Consider the following 22,689-nt stretch of genomic DNA (forward strand, 5'->3'; position numbering starts at 1 on the left):
TAAACTGTCATATGCCTGTATAATTTATTTCAACTTTCCTCACTGTTTTGAACAGTCAGATATGCTGTTACACATACATGTACAGTATATGTACGACAATAAATAATAATTAAAAAAAAAAAATCACACCATTTCCATGATAATTTAGCATGTCATGCTAGAGCCAAAAAGAAATGTTTTGATAATATAAATATAAATATACTTATAAATAATTTTATGTACATATACATACATTTACCATGTAAATCATGATACATATGAACGTACATCCAACAATTGTGGATGTACGTATAAACAATGCACTTACGACATCTTCACTATTCAATAAGCATACTCTAAAAGTTAAGCCGATCCGTACAAAGCTTTTCAAAGACACAAAAATGCCACCATTCAGTTGCACGTAGTACATAGCATAACTAAGATTTGAAGATTTAACACAGCAAATCAGTACATTTTAGCATGATTTCTTGAACTTCACTGCATAAACCATGCAAAATGCTTATAAGATTATACATCAAGTATCTAAACTCAACTGAATTTTGACTTTTGGCAGCAAATAACAAATAATATTTTCAGATTGCAATGCATATATGAAGTACAGGACAATGTATATATTTTCTCTGACTGCATAACAAAAATTTCTTTTGGTTTCTCATCATCTTCTGAAGTAAATTTCACTAACATTGTTTTGGGGTTATCTTGTGGAATTTCAGCCTTTTTCAAACTTGTACCTTTAATAATGCATCCACTATACATCAAATATGTAGGGAAAACTAAAATTCACATCATAAGTTATACCGATACTAAAAAATATTTAAAAAATGTGCATACTAGCTACCATTTGTATTCCAAATACATGTAGAAAAATTGTTCAAAATAAAACCCTGTGTTTGACAAAGATTTACATTAAAAAATAACATGAAGACAATGGCATAAATAAGACTACATAACCCATTCCCTAGTATGGTAAACTATATAAAGTACTGGCAAGATCTGTTGCTACAAAAACGAAAATGGGGGAAATAAAAATGCAGTATAAAGTATTATTCAACATTTCAAGGTACCCTTAAACATTGCCGGGGCGGGGTAGGGGGAACTATGAATTTCCTTTAAACTAGCATTTTGATCATCAAGCTTGCCAATAAAACCAAACTCGAGGAAAACAGAACTATTTGTTCAAAACATTAAATAACTAGATACTGTTGGCATTTTGCCTACAATATATGCACTCAATAAACATACCAGTATTTGAATAAATACAAGTGCATCAGAATACACATCATGTTTTCAAATGCATCCAGAAAAATGAAGAAACATACCAAATAAAAATGTAAAAGGATAATTTGAAAAACTCCATTATTTTGTTCTTCCCCCAAGCATTCTTAAAGATCCATGCACACTTAAACCACTTCATCCATATCCATAGCTGACTTATCAGTATACCGACCCCCAAGACCCTTTTTGCTCTTGATGTAAGAAGTTTCATGTTATTATATCTAGTCAAACCAGAGCTTCAAATATTCTTCTACACAGAGATATTGCAATTCAAATACACTCCCAGTCAACTGTAAAACATCTCTTTTGGTAGACTACATAAAGGAAACCTCACCCAAGGAAAAACCATAGTTCTTCTGAAAGAATTATTGTATTCTTGCACATCAATCTACAAGATTCCCCACCAAAGTGTACGAGAGAGGCATAAAGCAAGAAAATGGCTGCACCCATGTCAGGCTAAAAGGCATCACATCTTGCCAAGAATATCTTCATCTCTTGTACACTTTTGTAAGAAATACATCAGATCCTTTTCAGAATACCTACATTTATTCTATGGGGTGAGGTTTCCTTTAGCACATTCACATAGAATAGGGCATGCACGAAACACAAGTCTGACTTGGGTTACCTGCGAGCCCTATGTGTAATTTTTAATGTAATCCTTTATTTTCTTCAGTAAATAAACCAGGCACTAATAAGCAGGATCTAGTCTAATCATCAGAGCTCTCACTAGCAGATCGAGGGTCAGCGGATCTTCCACGATCTGAAAGAAATTACAATAAGAAGATTATTCAAATGGGCTATAAGGACAATGTTATGTTTACTTTCATCTGACGCCCATTCAACATATACAAATTTGTAGATCAGTCTTTCAAAATTGATATCATTACATATTAAATAGATTGGGTTAAAATCTGAATCATTATAACAGCTTTCACATTAACGTCGATCAACATTGACATCAATGTCATGAATTAAAAAACCCTATCATAACTACTATGGTAATCATCAACATCATCATCATCTGTATCATCATCATCATGACTATCAACATCAATTTCACTGGTATCAATTGCACAAACTACCTACCGGTATGTTGCATCTCCATAAAATCAAAATCATCATTCCAAAAATGATGTCGTCGTCATCACTGTCATCATCATCATCACTATCAATTTTCATCATCGTTATTATCAAAACCATTAAAATCTCAACATCACGACAGATAGCCCAACACTTACCCCCCCCCCCATCACCATCCATTCATCATGACAGATAGCCCAACACTTACCCCCCCCCCCCCCCCCATCACCATCCATTCATCATGACGGATAGCCCAACACTTACCCCCCCCCCCCATCACCATCCATCCATCATCTCTTTGTTGCTATAGTTACCTCCTCTAAGATGATTCAACGATGCCAGCATCCTCAGCATGAAAGAAGGTGGTACGGTGATGGTATCTCTCGTCTCCTCCAGCATCAGTTCATTGATTCTCATCACCTGATGTAACAAGGAAACATCAAAGATACATTCGTTGGTGCTCTGACATTTGCTACAACAACTATTGGTCTGGGTTTCTATTTGATCAAAGACAACGGGCTAGGGTGAAAGTTGCATTCAAGTTTAAAACTTGTCTGCCCTAGTTTGGCCAGGGGGGGATCAGACCTCCCTGCAAGGTCACCGACGGGTGTTTATCTCATCAAATCAGCTCTCAATTAACATAAGAAAAAGGGGATCATGGGGAACCAACGGGCACCGCTTAGGCATTGTTTTCTATATAGAGGGAGCAAGTAGCTACAAGTAATGCGGTGGGCTTTACGTTTAGGGTAAGTTGTCTGCACCATCAACTGCTGTCCCAGTACATCCCATCCAAGTTTAGCTGGGAGAGGCTGCTTCAGGGATTATCTATACAAGGTTCAGTGTTAAGGTAGGGTTCGGTGTATCATTTGGTCCAGGGCACAAGTTAAGAATTTGGTAAGTGTAAAATTTCAACCACACAGCACCACAATATTGTATTCATACAGAAGGCAGGAGATCAGAAAGATCAAGGAGGACTAGAACTGGGCGGGATGAAATGTGAAGTCAGTGTGAATATGTTTGACCTTGTGGTTGTAATATAAGTATGTTTTAGTCATAGTGATACAAATGTAGCTGAATTGGCCAATAAAGTTAACATGAAGTACATAATTCTGCATGGTGTGGGACTGCCAAAGCTTTAAAATTAGAATAGTCACTCTGATGAAAAAAGAACTTGTTTTTTACTGCTAGTCTTGTAGTCTTCAGACTAAAAAAAAGCCACAACAAGGATGTTAAGCAAAAGTTTTACAGGCAATCACAGCAGTATTGCAGGGATACTTGGCATTAATTGTAATATGATTCTTGCTCAAATTAAAATTTGATAGTTCAATACTACTTATTAACCATGACAACTAACATCTTACCTCAACTGAATTCTCCGGGAAGTATGGTTCAGTCGCTACGGGTGCCCAAAGCTTCACATTGTAATCAATACCACTGGTAGCTAGGACTGAAACCAACGACAAAGATTAGGAACATTATTTGTTTTTGTTTTTATTTATTTACTCATGTCTCCTTTAAAAAGCAGGGTACATGTAGGTCATTCGGTTTCATCAGTAAAATAATTCCTACAGAAGCAAAATAGAAATAAGTGTGAGCAATTTATCCTTGCTCACTATATGTACCTCATGCTGCCACCCCACACATCGAACCATACTGTGCTACTTTACTACTTCTACTACACGCACAAGGTACTTACTGGGATCAATAGGGTGGGGCTGGACGCAGTTCACAACATGTTTGTCGCCCTCTAGCAGCATAACGAGTTTGGCTGTGTAGCGATCCCAGAGGAATACATGTCCGCAGTCTGATCCACTCACTATGTAGTGATCGCCCCAGAAATTAGCTTCCTTAATCTACATGAACATGAAATACAGAAGAAATGGAAAGAATTAAAGAAATGAAGCTATGAAGGAGGACTTGAAGCAACAACCATGTCAACTAACCCCTGGAACTAACACCTGGGCCCCGTCTTACAAAGATTTACGATCGATCTAATTGCGATTAATTGATTTATCTAAATCAATTGCAAGTCTTCCAATCAATCGTTAGTTTGCAGTCTCCTATCTCTTATGTACATAGTTGCAATCGCAAATAAGTTGTGATCGATATTAACTCTTTGTAAGACGGGGCCCAGGACTATTACACCCAGGAAATTACCTACCTAGAACAATTGCATCTAGGCCTTTATTTCAGAAAATTGCATATCGTACTGTGGACAGAGAACCATCTGAAATAACCTTACTACCCTGTTACTTTGAGTCCAAGGAAAAGGCAAAGAGCATACCCTATTGGTACTTGAGACAAGACAGGGTATAAAGAGGTGATTATCATAGAATATTTAGAGATATCAAATTAGGCATATATGTACTCGTCACAAAACTGATGCCATGTAGGAACAATCTTATAATTGTTTGAAAAAATTAATTTTTCTCTGAGGAAACATTTGCCTTGTCCCTGCACTCAAAATACATAAAAAGAGGGAAAATTTTATATTGAAAAGAATTGAGATACAACAAGTCATTTACGTAGACAAAAAAAAAATGAATAAATAAACTTGTCAGTACAGTTTCTGGGAGTTGGGATGGAATTGAAATTCGCTCTGCAATCCCAACATAATGTTCAGGAAGGTCGAATGCAAAGCATCAATTCTTTCTCAAATGACTATCAGACTTACAACACACTTTCAGAGAGACCCTTGAACCAAAGCAAATCATTGTAGAACTTCAATGATATGATTGATGTTTATAAATCTAAAGATCACGACTATTACACAATGTATCTTTATGGGAATTGTGTAAACCAATGCAAAATCCTGGAGGATTAAGTAGAAAAAATGACCCAGAAAAATTATTAAAAAACGACATTTTGACAGAGAAAACTGGCGCTGGCAACCCACTATTGTTTACCATTGTTCTTGAGTTCCTGTGTCCCTTGTAAACCATCTCAACAGATGGAGAGTAGACATTCTTGATGACGTCCGCTTCTTTCTCACGTTCTTCCTTGCGCGTCTTGAAGAGCTCCCTCAACCTCATTTCAGCCTCCGACCTCACACGCTCTCTAGGCCTGTTTACAAACAACAACAATAATAATAACAATGGTTTCTTGTTTAACAGACCAAGAGCTTAAAGGAGCTACACAAAGAAAAATTCACTACAACTGAAAATTAGAACAAATTACATATGGATGGAAAGATTTTTTTAATTTGGTAAAAAATGATGGCATCAGACAGCATTCCCTCTTTTGAGCTAGAAAATTGGGGAAAAATATTGAAAATCAGGAAAAATTGGGGAAAAAAGGGGTAAAATCAGGAAATTATCAGGCCAGGGGGGTGTTTCACGAAGATTCTAAGTCAAACTTAACTCTAAGTTGGACTTAAATACTATGGAGAGCCATTTATAGCCTTATAATGAAATACATTCAAAAGCAAAATTCAAGGATTTTAGACTTTTCATGAATTCCACATCAAGAACATGAAATCTCCCAAGATAATAGAAAATATGCATGATTTGAATCAACATTTTATGCCTTTTAAAATAATTTTTACATTTTTTTTTCAATGATGCTAACAGCTTTCCATAAGTTTTAAGTCAAACTTAGAGATAAGTTCAACTTAGGATCTTTGTGAAACACCCCCCTGGTCTAGTCAAGTCATTGATTTGTTCCACCCAAACACAATACTTATTTATAACTCACTGATTAGGAGTATCCCTTTGGTGAGGTGTTTTCTTCTCCCTCTCAGCTCCTAGCACCTGCAGGTCTTCATCACTGTCAGACTCACTGCACGTCATGGATTGGCTACTACTCAAAAGAAAATAAGCAAATCACATTTAGCAAAAGTTGCAAAAGACAAACAAAAGATCTGATTTATTTTTCAAATTGTCAATGACAGACGCCTTTATCTGTTTAGAAACTTTTTAAAATCTGGATAACTTTCAAAATTTGTGACAAGACGATTGTCCAACAATAATAATAATAATAATACTCGCTTTTATTTAGCACGAATTACAATTAAATCTCTAAGCGCTTCCGAAATTGGAAATTATTACCCCGGCTTTAGCTGTGGTGCAATCATGGCACTCTAGCATTTCAAGGAATTAATTCCTGCCAGGTACCCAATTACATCACCCGAGTTGAGTGAGGCAAATGTAGATCAATGTCTTGCCAAAGGAAATTAGTGCCGCAGTGGGACTCGAACGGCGGACCTTGTGATCGACAGTCCGGCGACGTAACCACTCCCGCTCCTCCCCCACATACATGTATGTGATTGATCTTGCTATGTGGAATACGTTAATTCTATCAAACAATATTTCTTTACTTTTTTTTACTGGGGATGGGGGGAGGGGGTATTAAAGACATGGGACATTGGGAAATAAATGAACAGTTTACACACCTTTGTGAAGTTTCTGATCCCATGCTCTGCATAGAGCTCCTCTTCTCTTTTTTCTCATCCTCCTCTTCTCTCTTGCCATCTGTTTTTCTTCTTCCTTCATCTCCATCAGTTCTTCCCATCTCATCTCCCCCTTCCCTATCCTTTCCATGATCTTTCCTCTCCTCAGCTGCAGATGATGATGGTCCTGCTTTGCTGGGGCTGGGATCACCAATGGCTTGTAAGTTGGGAGGGTTGTCAACGATGCTGTGCTTCCGTGATCGTGTGTGCTCAAGACTATCCTGTTTCGTCAGTCTAGGCTACTTGGGCAAGAACAAAATACATATACCGTAATAATATTGGATATTTATATAGCGCACATAGCCACCATGCATGGTGCTCAAGGCGCTCCAACTCTTACCCTGGCTCTGCTAGGCAGCCGATTTCGGCTCTCACAGCATTAAAGGAATTCCTACCGGTCCCCATTCAACACCTGGGTGGAGAGTGGCAAATGTAGATTAATATCTTGCCAAAGGACATTAGTGCCGTGGCAGGACTCGCACCATGGACCATGTGATCTACAGTCCGACAACTTATCCACTAGACCACAACACCTCTATAATTCTTGATAGAAAATTCAATTATGCTAAAACACTCGATGTAACATGCCATCCTATGAGCCATCAAGGCACAAACTTACACAGGAAATGGTGATAATACCAGCCAGAAATTCCAATTCAATAGGCTCTACCAAAAATGCAGGGGTGGTACTGTCTATTTCATCAAGATTCTAGTGAAATGATTGAACTATACATTTAAAACTTATAGAGCGTCATTGATTTAACTGATTTAGGTGGCCGTGTACGTTTGAAATGTCTTTGTACATACCAATGAAAGATTACACAAATTTAGAACTTGATACGGCAATCAAAGTCACTTTACAAACATCAAGATACAATTATTGTCAGAATACCTCCTCTAACCTTTAGATTAGTTTTGCAGTTTGTGAAAATCACTTATCGCACAGCTTTCTATTTTGGGAACAACATCTTGCAATTTTCATCACTATAAGAGGGAATTAATATTTAATGCAAAGGCTTCCTTCTTTCAAGTTTCTTACCATTGGTTTTTTGTCTTCCATTCTATCTCCAAAAGCAAAGATGCCTTTCTTTTCTTCTTCCTCTTTTTTCTGACCATCTTGCTTTCTGCTTTCTTTTTCCAACTCTTGTGTCTTTCCTGCTGCTTTATGTAGCTCAGTCTCTTTGCCTACTTCACCAGAACCTTTCCCAAATCTTTGCTCTGGGTGATCTGGACGCCCCCCTCGTGACTTCAGCCCCTTTCTCCAGCCCGCTGCTCCTTCCTCATCCTTGCGTGTTGTAGCGGCCTCCCGACCACTACTTGATCTTTGGCTTTCCTTTCTTGAGTCATTCAATCCCTTGTCCTCTCTATCATCATCTCTTCTGTCCATCTCCTTTCCACTCTTCTTCTTTATTGCACCATCCATTGCACTTAGAGTTTCTGTCACACCCTTCTCTTCTGAGACTGTTTCGACATCCTCTGATGTCCTCTCTGACATTCTTTGCACTTTTGAATCAGTTTTAGGAACAACGTCCGGCTTTCTTGATGAATCCCCCGTCCTTGATGCTCCTGCCTTTTCCTCAAGGTCTTCATGACTTCCATCATGTTGCACTTGTGAACTTGTTGCCTCAGTTGTAACCGGTAGAGCTGCTTCAGTTGTAACCGGTTCAGCTGCTTCAGTTGTAACCAGCTGACCTGCTGAAGTGGATGGTGTTGCTGAAGCTGCTACTGATGTCGACTGAGTTATTGACGTAGCCGATGCAGAGGTTGGGAAGGAAGAGCCAATGACGCCTGGTTGGCCAGATCTGACGGGTCGTCGGGGCGATGAAGACGATTCTTCCAGCCAGCGGGACAACATCTCAGACATCCTCTGCACCATGGTTGATCTAGGTCGCTCACCTATCATGACACAATAGGATGAATGGAAAAGAATATTTGTGTCAATAAACATTATACAGTGAAGGAATCCAGTAACTTTGTCTCAGATTCTGAAACAAAATTCTGGATTTAGCTCATGCTGCAATGATAATTATAAACCTTTAGGTCAGTCAGGAACCCCGTGACTTTTACAAGCCTATTGCTTGTCTGATTATCAAGATATTTATGATTGGAATTACAAATTTTGAAAACTGTTTGCCAAACGGTTTTCATAACACTAGTCTATTGGAGAAAATGAGTATTGCATACCTGCCAACTCTGTCACTCAAACATACCTGTCACTCAAAGATTCTTACTTTTTTGAGGCACTTCTTGATCATTTTGAAGCGCTATTTTTTTTTAGGGCTTCAATATTACACCATATCACAGACACTGATAACACGTAGGGCTGTGTATCTCAGATTTAACATTGTTAAACGATCCCTTTAATGGAAGCTCAAGCAGGAAGCGATAAACCACCTACAAAAAAGCTGTAGCGCCAAAACATTGCATGAAGTTTAATGGCACAAGGTATACTTTTTCGAGGGTGAAAAGCAAAAGTGTGCCAAAGGCCTCTATGCCTACTTGCTAGGGTATGTATTATAAAATGCAGATATATAAAGTCACTACAATTTATATTTTCTTTAGTTCATGCGTCATGTATGAGACAGCCTTAGTAACTTCAGGCACTATGTTGATACTCACAGAAGAAATATGAAATTCTATCTTTTTTCACTCATTCTACTATTTATACAAACATATCTATATTCATAAACTATAGATGCAAAAAGGATAATTTTACATTCACAACTCAGAGACAGATAGCTCAATTAAATAAATTAAATCAAGAAACAGGACACTATAATTCATAAACCATTACGATGAAGTCTCATAATAGATATTTTGGGGAATCTCTTTTCACCTTCTGGTTGTTCACTTCTTGGCCGGGCTCTAGGTCCTGTATCGGACCAGTCTCCTCTCAGTCGTAGTCTCTTGACGGGATTATCAGCTGCAAACTAATCAACAAGAATTAAATTTTGAATTTGAATAGAATAGAATAGAATTGAATTGAATTAAATTGAATTGAATTGAATTGAATTGAATTGAAATGAATTTGAATTTGAATTTGAATTTGAATTTGAATTGAATTGAATTGAAATGAAAGACAGACATCATCAATAACAAGCCACTGTAATTTGGTGTAGTGCTTATTTAGCAACAGAAAAGAGTCGAACCCGTTAATTGTAAATGAGGTCACCTTTTCTCCTCTTTTTCCTTCCCTTTGAGGAAGACATGCAGGTTGTTGAACCTGTCTAGAAAGGCAACCTGCCTACAGTTTTCCTGTTCCCTTGGGTAGTCTTAACAGACAGGTTTGGCTTTATAGGTAGACCTGTCAATTGATACAAATACCTTAAAAGCACATATGAATTTGAATGGATGCAAACAAACTTTGGAGCAAATTTTTTCTAAAATCACAAATTGCATTGACTTATTTTCAAGATCCAGATCATTTTGAAACCAACGCAACACATTACGTTTCAAATGAGGAATATTAACCATAACTTACAAAGAGTGCTTGTCATTTTTAAATTACTCTCGTTTGTCTTCAAAATACTCAATAATCAAGCTCCACAATATTTAGATATCTGTTTGAATTTATTGAGGTCAGCCAGTGATCCTCCCCGCCTCACATATTCAGGTACCCGCACATTAGCCGATGATAGGACATCTACTGTATCTTCTTCAAAATACAGTCTCCATCAGTTATTACCTTCAGAAAGGCCTTAAAAACACATCTTTTTTGCAGTTTGTAGTTGCAAGACTGTTTTTCTTCTTACATGTATTTATGTAATTCTAATTTTCATCTACTGTAAGCACTTTGGGCCTTATGGGAAAAGCGCGGTATAAGTAATACTACTACCAATAATAAATATAACAACATTTTTACGTAGCTAAAAGTGGACCTTACCTCATCCTTGTCTTCTTCATCAGCTTCCAGCACATCTAGCCCCTTGCTCTCCGCCCCAAAGGAGGCTTCACTATTCTCCTTGTAGCGTGCATTGGTACCAAACAGATAGATGTAGTCCGAGGAGTAGCTGACCAGTAGGTCTTGACCGTTGGCAGAGTAGGTCAGGGAGGTAGGACGACTGTACTTGTTCTGCAGGTGCGTCGGGCAGAATCGGCAAAGGATACCCTGCATGCCACGACCTATGTGGTTCCCTGCGATAGTCAATGTAGGTAATAGTAATAAAAATATGCCATTCTCATATAATGCATATCAAATTATGATATAACACATCTTTGCGTTTCCAAAGGACTTTGGATATTATTACCCGGCCTTTGGCTCCTCCAACCTTAGTGCTCAGCTCATTCAAGGAATATATTACCAGGTACCCACTTACTACACTTGGATCAAGTTTGGCAAATGTAGATAAAGGTCATGCCAAAGAAAGTTCATGCTGCTGGAGGAACAGTCCAAAGACTTATCCACTAAACCGTAACACCTCTAATTCATGAGGAGCTCACAATAATCATTGAGAATAGAATTGTTGAGTGGACTTGTCAAGTCGATACTAACATGCTTGAACTTGTGCTGCAGAACTCTACTTTAGATTATCAGAATCTTTCTAATAGCTATTTCTCAGTGGGTAGTTTTTAATTGTGAAGACATAAGAAGCGAATCCTTGCCCGCATTGCTGAAGTCCAACTGACCTAGTTCGGTCATGTCTCCAGAATGAACGCTTGCTCATTGTTGGAACAAATAGGCAAGGAAGACCAAGAAAGAGATGGGAAAGTTACATTCTAGTAGGCAGCACCTTCCAGAAGGCATACAGAATTGCTCAAAGATAGGAAAAATGGTTTGAATATGTTTGTGGATCCAACGTCCTTAGGGACACGGTGACAGCTTTTGTGGTCACAGCTTCAGTTGTGAAAATCTTAATTTATTTTTATGAATAATTTGGTTCAATTACCTGAGAGTTTGGTGACCAGCATCCTGCGATCAAAGATTCTAACGGAGCTATCTGAGCACCCGACGGCCAGCTGGTAGGGAAGGATGGGGTTCACACAGATACCCGTCACAGCACGACGACAGTTGATCATTACATCCTACCCACAACAGAGATAAGAGAGTAATAAATGAGCAAAATTCAAAGATTCAACAGATAGCGAGTACAGTGAAAATAAGAATAGCATTTCGTCCCTGGAATCTCTTCATGGATTAGTGATGAGATTTCCCAACACAATTTTAAAGGACATTTAAGGACAATCAGCATTTGATATGAACATCTAACTTGTGAAAATGATCAAATCTAAATTTCAACAGATGTCAAACTTCCCTGGACAAAGGGAAAGCAATATCAAGTTGTATTTTCATCGGATAGGGGCTTTAGTGTCGCTAACATTTCAGGATTTTAGTATTCTTATCATTATTCATAACTTAAATCAAGAAGATGATGTTTGTCTAGATTTCCATATTCAGTTGAATTACCTTTCTTCGGATCGCAGAAGGATCGTATAGTGTGCAGAAGGCTAAAGCCAATTTGATGTGTATTTGAGGCAATGAAAGCTTATGAAATACCCGAAATGGGTATGATAGATTGTATTTTGTTCATAAGCATATATTTAAGGTAATCCTATGTTTGTACAGGCCTGCTGGTGAACGATGAGCCTTAAGTAGGATAGACACATCTTGCCACAACAGGTGCAAGGGTAAATGCATATATGTTTAAGAAACGACTTACCTCTTTACATTCCTCTTTTGAGCAACTAGTCTTGATGCGGAGATCAAACCATCTGACTGTCCCGTCTTCACCACATGACATGAAAGTATTGGGGTCAGAGGGCAAGGTCACGACCTGAGGTCAAATAACACAGACAAGAGTGCTTGAAGAGTATTATTCACATGAACTCATCACCTTTGCATTTGCAGTCATGATAAAAAACTTCAGCTGTAACACTTCAATAGTGTCATCACTACTTCTGAATTTAAGAACAGGTTTTTGCTGTAACTCCCAGTGTTGCGGATTAGCCACACAATCTGCAATTGGAAGATATACTAGATAGCAAAAGAACAACCTTTGAAACAGGAGGGATTTGAATCTTCCCAAAATATATGCTTACGCAAATGATTTGTCTCAAACTTACATGCGTACTTTTGTGCTACCGAACTTTAGAACAATACAGCATCTTTCTACCGGAACACAGATACACAAAACAAATGTCTCATAAGTACATGTAAGTACAAATCTTTCATTTTCTGCAAGCCGGTTCTTCACATTTTCAGCAATTCATGAAGACAAAAGACGTAATTCCTTGATATTTACCCCGATTGATGTGATTTTTCTCAAATTCCCTGACTTTTTCCTGATTGGAAAAAAAGGGAACCCATTTTCCAGGTTCTAACTGATGTCCAAGATAACTAGAAGATCCTTGGATATTGGTATAATCATTTGACCAAATGTTGCCAAGTTGAAGAGTCCCTTTGCAACCTACACATGTACACACACACATACCTCGTAAGCTGTTCCATAATGGCAGTTGAAAGAGTTGCGGCCATACATATCCGGGTTATCCACATCACTGAACATAACGCACCCATCTCCGGAGCAAGAAACAACCTGGAAGGAGAAAAAAACATTTTAGAGTTGAAACTGATATCAGCAAGGAATATCAAAGTCAGAAACAACTTTCAGCTCTAATGGGATGACAATTCACAATTTAAAAGCAAGCACAATTGCACCCTCCAAAACCCTCTTGCTTTCTCGCCGTTCTTTTGAACACTGACTACTACCTGACAATCTCTCTGGCAAGGCCAGAAAACAGCAATGAAATTTTTAAAAACCAAGTCGCATGGTATCTCTCCACCATTGACCTGCCTTCGCTGTGTGTTCCCTCAATTCCCACTCTAGCTCTCTCTCTTAGAACAAGACAGGAACTTGGCAGTGAACTGAAAATGTTAGATCTTCAACAGAATGGCCTCCCCCACCCCTCCCCCCCCCCCCTCTCTCTCTCTCTCTTGCCATTCTATCAACCTGTCTATCCCTGGAGCAAGGCAGAAACTTTGTTCTGAAAATGTTATATCTGTGACCAAATGGGATCCCCTCCTCCCCCCACCCCCTGTCCTCATCTCTTCCTCCCTCCCTTCCCTGCACCTGCCCCCCTCTATCTCACTCTCTCTCTATGCTTTCCCTCCTTTCTTTCTCTTGCTATGCTTCATGTACGCAAATGTCTATCCTTTGAGCAAGGCAGGAACTTTGCACGGAAGATATTAGATCTGTGACTCAATGGGATTCCCCCCTTCTCCCTATCTCTTCCTCCCACCAGCCCCTCTCCCCCTCTCTCTCTCTCTCTTTCTCTCTCTCTCTCTTTTCCTCCTTCCCTCCCTTTTTTCCTCTTGTTGTAATGGTACATGTACCCACCTGTCTATCCCTTGAGCAAGGCAGGAACTTTGCACTGAAGATATTAGATCTGTGACCCGACGGGATGGCTGCCTGTACTTGTTTGGTGTATGGGTTTGTGAAGCAGAGCTTTTTATCATCAGATCCTGAGAGAATCAGGCTTCCTTGTTCATTCCATGAAATTGTGTTCACCTGAAACGAGAAACAATTAAGAAACAGTACATTATGAGAATACACCAGAGGGTGGCCTGTATGATCAGCAAAGGAGGAGGAGAAGAAGAGGCAAAGCAATAAAGAAGGAAAACAAGAAGAAGAACAAAAAAGAAGAAGAAAAAGAAGAAGAGGAGAAGGAGAAGAAGAAGAGGAGGAGAAGAGGAGGAGGAGGAGAAGGAAAAGGAGGAGGAGGAGGAGGAAGAAGAAGAAGAAGAATATAAGGAAATGGAGGAGAAGAAGAAGAAGAGGAGTAGAAGAGGAAGAAGAGGGGAAAAGAAGAAAAAAAAAAAAGACGTATAAGAAGAAGAATCTTAAATCTTGAATAATTAATCATTTCACAAAATGCAATCAATGAAAACGATGCGGTAAATATGAAGATCATTCTTGATTCATTTTCTTGCTGTAACTGCTCATGTTCTCATGTCTGATTAGTGATTCATCTAAAGAGAATCACAGCGATTTCTTTTAACTATTCAAAGTTAGACCTCTCCTGCCCTAAGCTTGCATTCCCTCACAGTAGATATCATCATGAAAGGGTATTAAGATTCCTTTGCCCTACTCTGTCAAATGTAGACCTAAGATATACCACAATGAATTGTCTTTACAGATTTTTTTTTCTTCTTCTTTTCAACCCCCCCCCCCCCACTTGAGTAAGAAAAAAAAAGGATTCAGGGGGGGGGGGGGAATGGTACAGTATCTAACAAATGTTCCCCCCCCCCCTTGAGTAAAAAAATATGGGGAACAAAGGAAAATAGGGGTAAAATCTGAAAGAAATACAATTTGAGAGAAAAACAAAATCAGGAAAAGATCTTAATTGAGTAATTATCAGGACTGCATATAGACTTACACATCCTCTGTGCACATCAAGTGTTGTATCAAGCTTCATCCTCTGAACAAAGTCCTTACTGCCTGTAATAGGTGAAAGAAGAGGGAAAAATGGGTAATAATAATATCAGAATCACCCCTTTGGAAGTAAACCAAAACCAAGTCAGGGCTACATGTAGATACAATCATGAGAGGAATTGATATAAATCATTCAGAATGATCAAATTAAAGTTTCGTTGTTGTTGTGGTTGTTATTGTTCTTGGTTGCTTGTACATGGACGAGAGAGGAATTGATATAAATCATTCAGAATGATCAAATTTATTAAGTTTTTTTTGTTATTGTTGTTGTGGTTGTTGTTGTTCTTGGTTGCTTGTATAAGACTGTGTCACAGCAGTTTAAAACAAAACATGTAAGGTGAACTTGCATACATGATGGACCACGACATACATGTAGATATGACATCAACTCATTGTACACATCACAAGTGGTAATGTTAAGTATTGGGGAAGGGGGTCACATGGGACCAGAATCTACTTTTTATGCTTGTCAGAGACTCAGAGATTTTGTAAAATTGAACCTGTCCCCTTTGTTTTGTTATGCTTGATCACCTTATTCTTTCTTTACTTTCTATTTTGGCTTGTCATAATCATGATTTAGTGTAAAACAATGACCCCCTGAACCCACCCCCTACCCCCCCCCCCCCTAAAAAAAAAAAAAAAAAAAAAAAAAAAAAAAAAAAAATACCATGACTGTTTTGGGGGCTCTTCATTTAGTGTGACAAAATCTGGTTACCCCCTGTGTCATTCTACCAGTATTCTAACTTGACATGCAAGTAAAATGGATATGGACAAAATACACTACACTACACTACAGTACTGTACTGTACAGCATCTAAATTCTAAGAAAAGAATTGAATTAAAGATTAGTTTAGGCATTGCCTCGAATCTATGATTTATACATGATCCAGAAAATATGTGAAAAATGGCCAATCATTTGTGCTGACAGCTATTAGTGTTCAGAATCTCTTTTTGCAAGGAACATCGGTCCAAGGCGCATATACAGGGGTGCCAATATTGCCCAAATTAATGATCCCTTGTATAGAGTCAACTTGTTCGCACCCCAAATTGCTGGATTTGCATTTTGTCTTGCAAAATCAGCATGTCATCTCAAAGGCAAAAAATTTCATTCTGGCTATTTGTCAACCCAGTTGGGGCCTGGACTGGGGTCCTCATATTTTACACAGTTCATTTTTCTGAGGGAGCACAATAATGTACACCAAACTTCTTATACCATTGTGTTCATTACTCTTAAAATTAATGAAGATTCACAACTTCAAAAGCTTTGACACAAAACTTATTTTCCAGGGGCGGACTGCATTTATCAAGTGGCCTTCAGACCACAAATCGACTGGACCTTGATTCGGCCAAATATATAGAGCTGCTCGTGGGGAAAATTCCCAAACTCCCCACGGCGAATCTGCCTCTGACATAATGTGCATCATAGCAAGTCTAGATAGGTAGATAAACATATAATCTATCCATGTACATGTATGTGCTTCCACCCCCTTCTGCTAGGATTTATGCCAATATCTTGTCAGCAAACTATCTTTGTCTTGAGCTATGGAAACTCACACTCTCTCCTAAAGACAATTTTATACAACAGCAGGTTGACTTGGGATTACTTCCATCTTTACTAATAGGGTCCATGGATTCCGCCTTAGGGCCCCTGGTGGGATGCAGGGACAGTCCCAGAGCCAGGGATCCAGGAGTCAGGGCCCCTGGAAACTCTGGAGTTTGGCAATTCAGAACATTCTAGATAGCCGTCTTGAGCGATAAAAACTCTAATCCATCCCTTGAAATTTAAATTGCACTGCCCGTATTGTGTGATCTTTTTATAGGGCACAAAAACCCTCATATTAGGCATTCCAGCGCATTCAGAAGTAGAATACGGCAATACGCCCTTTATACTGGAAACAACACTCAATGGAATGATGCCCGCATTATTGAGTTTGAAACGTACTTCTGGGGCAATTCCACGGTAACGGAAGGACACTCAGACAAGATTTTTGAACTTCAGGTTCATACTAAAAGAAATGTTTTATTAGTATGTATTAAACTATGGGGAACAAAATGTGTTTCAGTCAAGTGGAAAGCTTCATCAATTTCACAAAGTTTGGATAAACACTAATTAACTGGAAAAACCATGTCCATTTTTATGTCCTTCCGTTACCGAGATAATTAATATGCACATTCTTAAACTACTTAACTATAATGACAATTTTTTTTGGGAGAATTAAAGGCACTTATATAGGTATTATATCTGTACTGTTTCACATCTTATACTAATAAAACAGTTCTTTTAGTATGAACCTGAAGTTCAAAAATCTTGTCTGAGTGTCCTTCCGTTACCGTGGAATTGCCCTCTAGTCAAAAATGGTAGAAGAATCTGTCTCCATAAAAAGGACTAATCCTTCACTGAATAGGGATACGGTAGTTATCTTTCTTCACTCCAGTGATCTCGAGGCAGCAGACAGCAAGGAATTGTGTAAATAAAACCAGAACGTCAATGACGTAGCACTCATCCACATCTTGCAACAACAGATATCGTAAATTTTATGTGGTACACTTTTGAACTGGTCAAAAATTAAAAATTTGATGCCCTGGAAGGGACATAATTTTATTTAGCTGAACAACATTTGATTTTCAACCTCTCTTTTCTCCTCTTTTTAATCCACAAATCAAGTGTTTTCTGTGAGAGATCATATTTGCACATAATCATCCTAATATTTTGCACATAATCATCCTAATATATTGCACAAAACTTTAAAAATGAAATGAAGGGGAAGAAGCATTTTTGTTATTTTTGGAATAAATTTGAATAAATTACCATAATTAATCAATGGAGTAAAATCTCAAAATTCTGTGTAGAGGTAAAGTGTACCAAAGTTAGCTCTATGATATAAAGCAAATCAAATCAAAATCGGTCGAAATATGAAGGAGAAGAAGCATTTTTTGTGATTTTTAAATTATTTTAAAATTATTTTTGGAATAAATTTGCATGAATTACCATAATTAATCAATGGAGCAAAATCTCTAAATTCTGTGTAGAATTTTAGTGTTCCAAATTTAGCTCTACCAGATGAGGCAAACCAAATCAAAATCGGTCAAGAAATAAGGGAGAAGAAGCAATTTTTGTTATTTTTGGAATAAATTTGCATAAATTACCATAATTAATTAATGGAGAACAATTTCAAAATTCTGTGTAGAAATTTAGTGAACTAAAATTAACTCTACCAGATAAAGCACACCAAATCAAAATCGGTCGAGAAATGAAGGAGAAGAAGCATTTTTTTGTGATTTCGAATAAATTTGCATAAATTAGCACAGATAATGAATTTCACGATTCTGTATAGAAGTTTTAAATCCCCCTCCTAGCCCTAGGACTGACGGACGGACGGACGATGGACGCCATGGCATAAGCTCATCGGGCCCTTCAGGCCGGATGAGCTAAAAAGTAGGGTGTTTGATCGCGCACTCGACTTTGTGTGCTAAAATCCTTCCCATAGAGATTGCAGGCATCCCTATGCAGTCTACGTGCATTGCACGACCATGCAAAATTGGTCAATGTTTTTAGTACCAAATCAAGATTCAAACCTTTCTTGCTTGTGATTCTGAAGGTGATACTCAATAAATGAGGTGTCATATGAAAAGGCAGGTTAATTTCCATATTTCCAAAGGGGCGTCATCTCGGAATTCTAAAAACATCTTGTCAAAACAGCAATTTTAAAGTTAAACATTATTTCCATTGTAGCTCAGAGATTTGCCACTTTTTAGAAATGAGCGATAAGTAGTCCCAGTCCTAAGTAATATATATATATTTATGCGCCTATGTTTTCGCTAGCCCCAAGGGATCACAAGCCATTACAGTTTGAAAATACCCTTCACCCCATTTTTTCGGATCAGCTAAGTAGGGAGGCGTGAGCTCTGCTCAGCTCAAACCCATGGTGAGGGTGCGTAGAATCTGTACATAAGCATCTGGACCGCATGTGTGTACATGTACATGTATTGGCAAATGGACCCGCACACGGGAGAAAACGGAGGTGGTTTACTGTTTTTTTAGCAAAACGAAACAACTCTGAATGTCATCTTTTTCGTCGATTCTGACAAAAAAATTGGATGAATATTGCATTTTGGGGGGCTGTATCTTTTAATATAATCATCGGTGAGTCTTGAAATTTGAAAAAAATATTATTATTCTAGAAAAGTATTTTCCAATAGGCCAGTTTCGTAATGTATTCAGAGACCTTTAAATCGCATTACGTAATCGGAGGGTCGGACAAACAAAGAGCTCGCGGTGCGTAGCAGACTACACTTTGCGTGCATACAATGTACATGCATGACCGCATGTGTTCGCTAGGCCCGGGTCGCTAGGTGTGATTGTATCGTTTGTTTTCGCTATTTTGAGAGAGAGAGAAGAAAAAGGAGGCAGTTTCAAACTTGAATAATTAATATCTTTGAGATGTGATTTTGTTCTTCATACATTTGATCTTTAAAATCGCTGAGTCTTAGGCAGGAATAATAGGAAAGCATTGCTGTTACAGAACTAGCGATTCACATCTTGCAAGTTGCAGCCAAACCTGTTGGGACAAGGCCCCGGTACAGGCAGCGCACGATACCCCTCAAAAAGAAGAAAAACGAGGTCGATGATACATGCGACATTGGCTTGAATTGAAAGCCAGTGATGAAACAGAAAGCGAAGCACCAAAATATCAGTTAGCTAGCCGATATCGGTAATTTCCATTCAAATTTGCATTTACCTTAACTTGAAACTGAGTACAAATTTGGACGTAGAAATAAAAGAAGTGATGAACTATTGTCCACTCGTTCGCACACGCAGTCACTTATACTTGCATAAGAACGTGCGTGCGCGCGTACCACGTGTTCGTGTTCGTGTAGGCGCGATTCACATTTTCATAATGAAAACAAATTTACGGATTAAAAAATGTTTGTAAACGCCTCGATACGAACTATTTCAAGGCTGACGAGAAACGGCTAACCAGAAGCAAGCACAGTGACCGCAGAATCAATATTATTAACAAAAGTAACGAGAAATAATAAGAAAGGTAATAATGATTACACTATAAGGTCTTTGTATTAATAAAATAATATTTATAAAATAATGTCGTCCGATGACAGAGAGCTAGAATAAGAATGATGAATAATGATAAACAAATAATGTTGGACGGAAAAACACTGAACAAGGAAAAGGAATGTGTGAACTTTGTGAAGCAAAGATTGTTAAATAATAATAGAGCAATGGAAACAAAATAATAAGAGTAATAATAAAAAAACATTTGATAGCAAGGAAGAAGAATCAGCTGATGAAGAATTTTATTGTTTAAAATAAGATTAGGAATTAAGTTTGATTAGACCCTATCATAAAATAAAAGTTAACAGTATTATAATTATGCTGGACCTTCGTTATTCACGTAGCAATTATTATTTTAAAAAAACATTTAAAAATAAATTTGTTATTACATTTTCTATTAGACTTCTACTTTTTGTTTGTTTAATACTTATATATTTTTCTTTTTGTTCAAGTTGGTATGTTCTGTCTTTTTGCGTCGGTTTGACCTGTATTCTAAAAAAACACGAGTCGATCGCTATCATGAGCTGCTGAGAGCTAGCTAGAGGGGGGTTGTACTCAAGCTTCTCCACATGCATATGGCCATCGGAAAATGTTAATCAGAGTCTTCTAAACTCTTAAAAGCCTTCAGTTTTCGACGATCATAAATGCATGGTCCGCCATATTTTCTACTAGATAATTGAATAGGTCTAGGTCCCAAAGTCAGGAATATCGTCAAATTTAAGGGAGGTATGTAACTAGTTCACTTAACGAAAATGCTGCCCGTTGTAATTTCCCCACACACAGCCACGTCTACCGAGTGACACGGACCCCGTAGGTCAGGGGCTACGGGCAGGCTAGTCCGCTACTGCGGACGCTAATTTAACGAGTCTTTTCTCGGGTGTATACCGTGGTCGAAACTCCTCTTTTTCTGAGAAATTAGTGCAGCTGCCTGAAACTCAACTTGATGAATGGCAAGTTGGAAGACATTTCCAGCCAAAACAGAAATTCATATATAAACACGCAGTTTTTATAGAAAGATATGAATGCAATTAAACGGCAAGAACCGACATTCTAATACACAACGCACAGATAAAAAATGGCGATTTGACAAAGCTTGCCGGGCTTAGTTACAGTAACCGCGCATTACGTAACCGCCGAAACTGGCCTATTATCCAACCATAGATCTAGTCTAGATCTAGATCTAGGGTCTAGATCTAGACGTCTAATGGTGAAAAACGATCCCAAAGGGAAAAATTGAAAAATCGTTCAGACACTCTAAGGTCCATGGGTACGGGGGGGGGGGGGGGGGGGGGGGGGGGGGGGGGGGGGGGGGGGGTTTATTAGAACAGTCAGAAGCTTGTAATGTTCCATTCTAAGTTCCATTCGTCACTTAGTTAGAGTAGATGCTTCTTTCTTCTTCCCAAGAACCTGCAAGGACTGGAACAACCTTCCACAGGACCCAGCCTAATACTCCTCTCTTGATGCCTTCAAGGTCTTCTTGAGTGGGATGCAGATGTAATGTCTACAAGACCGGGAATGTTTTTACTTACACATGTATATACATGTATGCATCTGCACAACAAGAACAACAAGTTAAAATGTGGAATAACAGGATATGTGAAAGTCTCCACATATACACACACAACCAGTGCGATTATCTTCATCACCATGAAGCGGAAGAAGAAGAAGAAGAGACCTAGATCTAGGGCTAGTCTACATGTATTTGTAGTCTAGGCCTAATCAACATTGATTCATTAAAATTGTTTATCAATTTGGAAGTAGATACAGCAGGATCAACAAAATATTGTGTGAATATACTGAAGTACAGTAGATCTATTGCCTTTTAATTTACACAGCCAGGAAAGTAATGCTGCTAATTATGTGCTATGTGTGCACGTAATCATGGAGGTATGTATGTAGTCTAGGTAGACAAGTAATATTGTGGTATTAAAATTCCAACATAAAATTCAATACATGGGACAAAGGGACAAAATATAAACATGGTCGTAACAATTCAATTTCTTACCAAAAACAGCCTCACGGATAGATCGTTCATCTCTAAATCCCAATGTTCTACGGCCAGTAGTTAATGGAAAGCTGGTATTTCGATCCATCGTGTTATGAGTAAATTGTACAAGTACAACAGCATTAATCAAAGCCCCATTTTTGCTGACGACCGACACCGTACGGTTCAGCTCAGGCCACTCAGCAAAGCATAGAGAGAGTCAATGTATAATGCGTATTGACCTCTAGCACTGCACTACGTGTACGTATAGGCAGTATTTGAATACATGAATAGTCAATACACTCCTAACACACATACATGTATGCACATAATTAGACCGATGTGGTTGATCGGCAAGTTTGACAGTGGACTCACCATTTTTAATTTTTAAATTATTTTTTGT

At 38.3% G+C, this 22,689-nt stretch overlaps 1 protein-coding gene across 2 annotated transcripts; it reads right to left on the bottom strand.

Annotated features, from left to right (window-relative positions):
• On the bottom strand, positions 1-22,489 carry LOC590687 (DDB1- and CUL4-associated factor 6). Of its 2 annotated transcripts, none has more exons than XM_030994985.1 (16): positions 22,308-22,489; positions 15,176-15,237; positions 14,137-14,307; positions 13,231-13,335; positions 12,460-12,573; positions 11,689-11,824; positions 10,686-10,936; positions 9,639-9,732; positions 7,842-8,698; positions 6,746-7,041; positions 6,049-6,150; positions 5,262-5,418; positions 4,052-4,208; positions 3,717-3,802; positions 2,670-2,775; positions 1-2,035 (listed from the first exon to the last, which is right to left on the bottom strand). In XM_030994985.1, the coding sequence occupies exons 1-16, from the start codon at positions 22,393-22,395 to the stop codon at positions 1,983-1,985; spliced, it is 2,835 nt and encodes a 944-aa protein (XP_030850845.1). In that variant the 5' UTR covers positions 22,396-22,489; the 3' UTR covers positions 1-1,982. The 2 variants fall into 2 exon arrangements, with proteins under 2 accessions (XP_030850845.1, XP_030850843.1); XM_030994983.1 differs by having other exon boundaries at positions 6,049-6,153.
• Between the last annotated feature and the right edge of the window lie 200 nt (positions 22,490-22,689).

The sequence above is a fragment of the Strongylocentrotus purpuratus genome, unplaced genomic scaffold, assembly GCF_000002235.5.
Source record: "Strongylocentrotus purpuratus isolate Spur 01 unplaced genomic scaffold, Spur_5.0 spur5_scaffold_21, whole genome shotgun sequence".
NCBI lineage: Eukaryota > Metazoa > Echinodermata > Echinoidea > Camarodonta > Strongylocentrotidae > Strongylocentrotus > Strongylocentrotus purpuratus.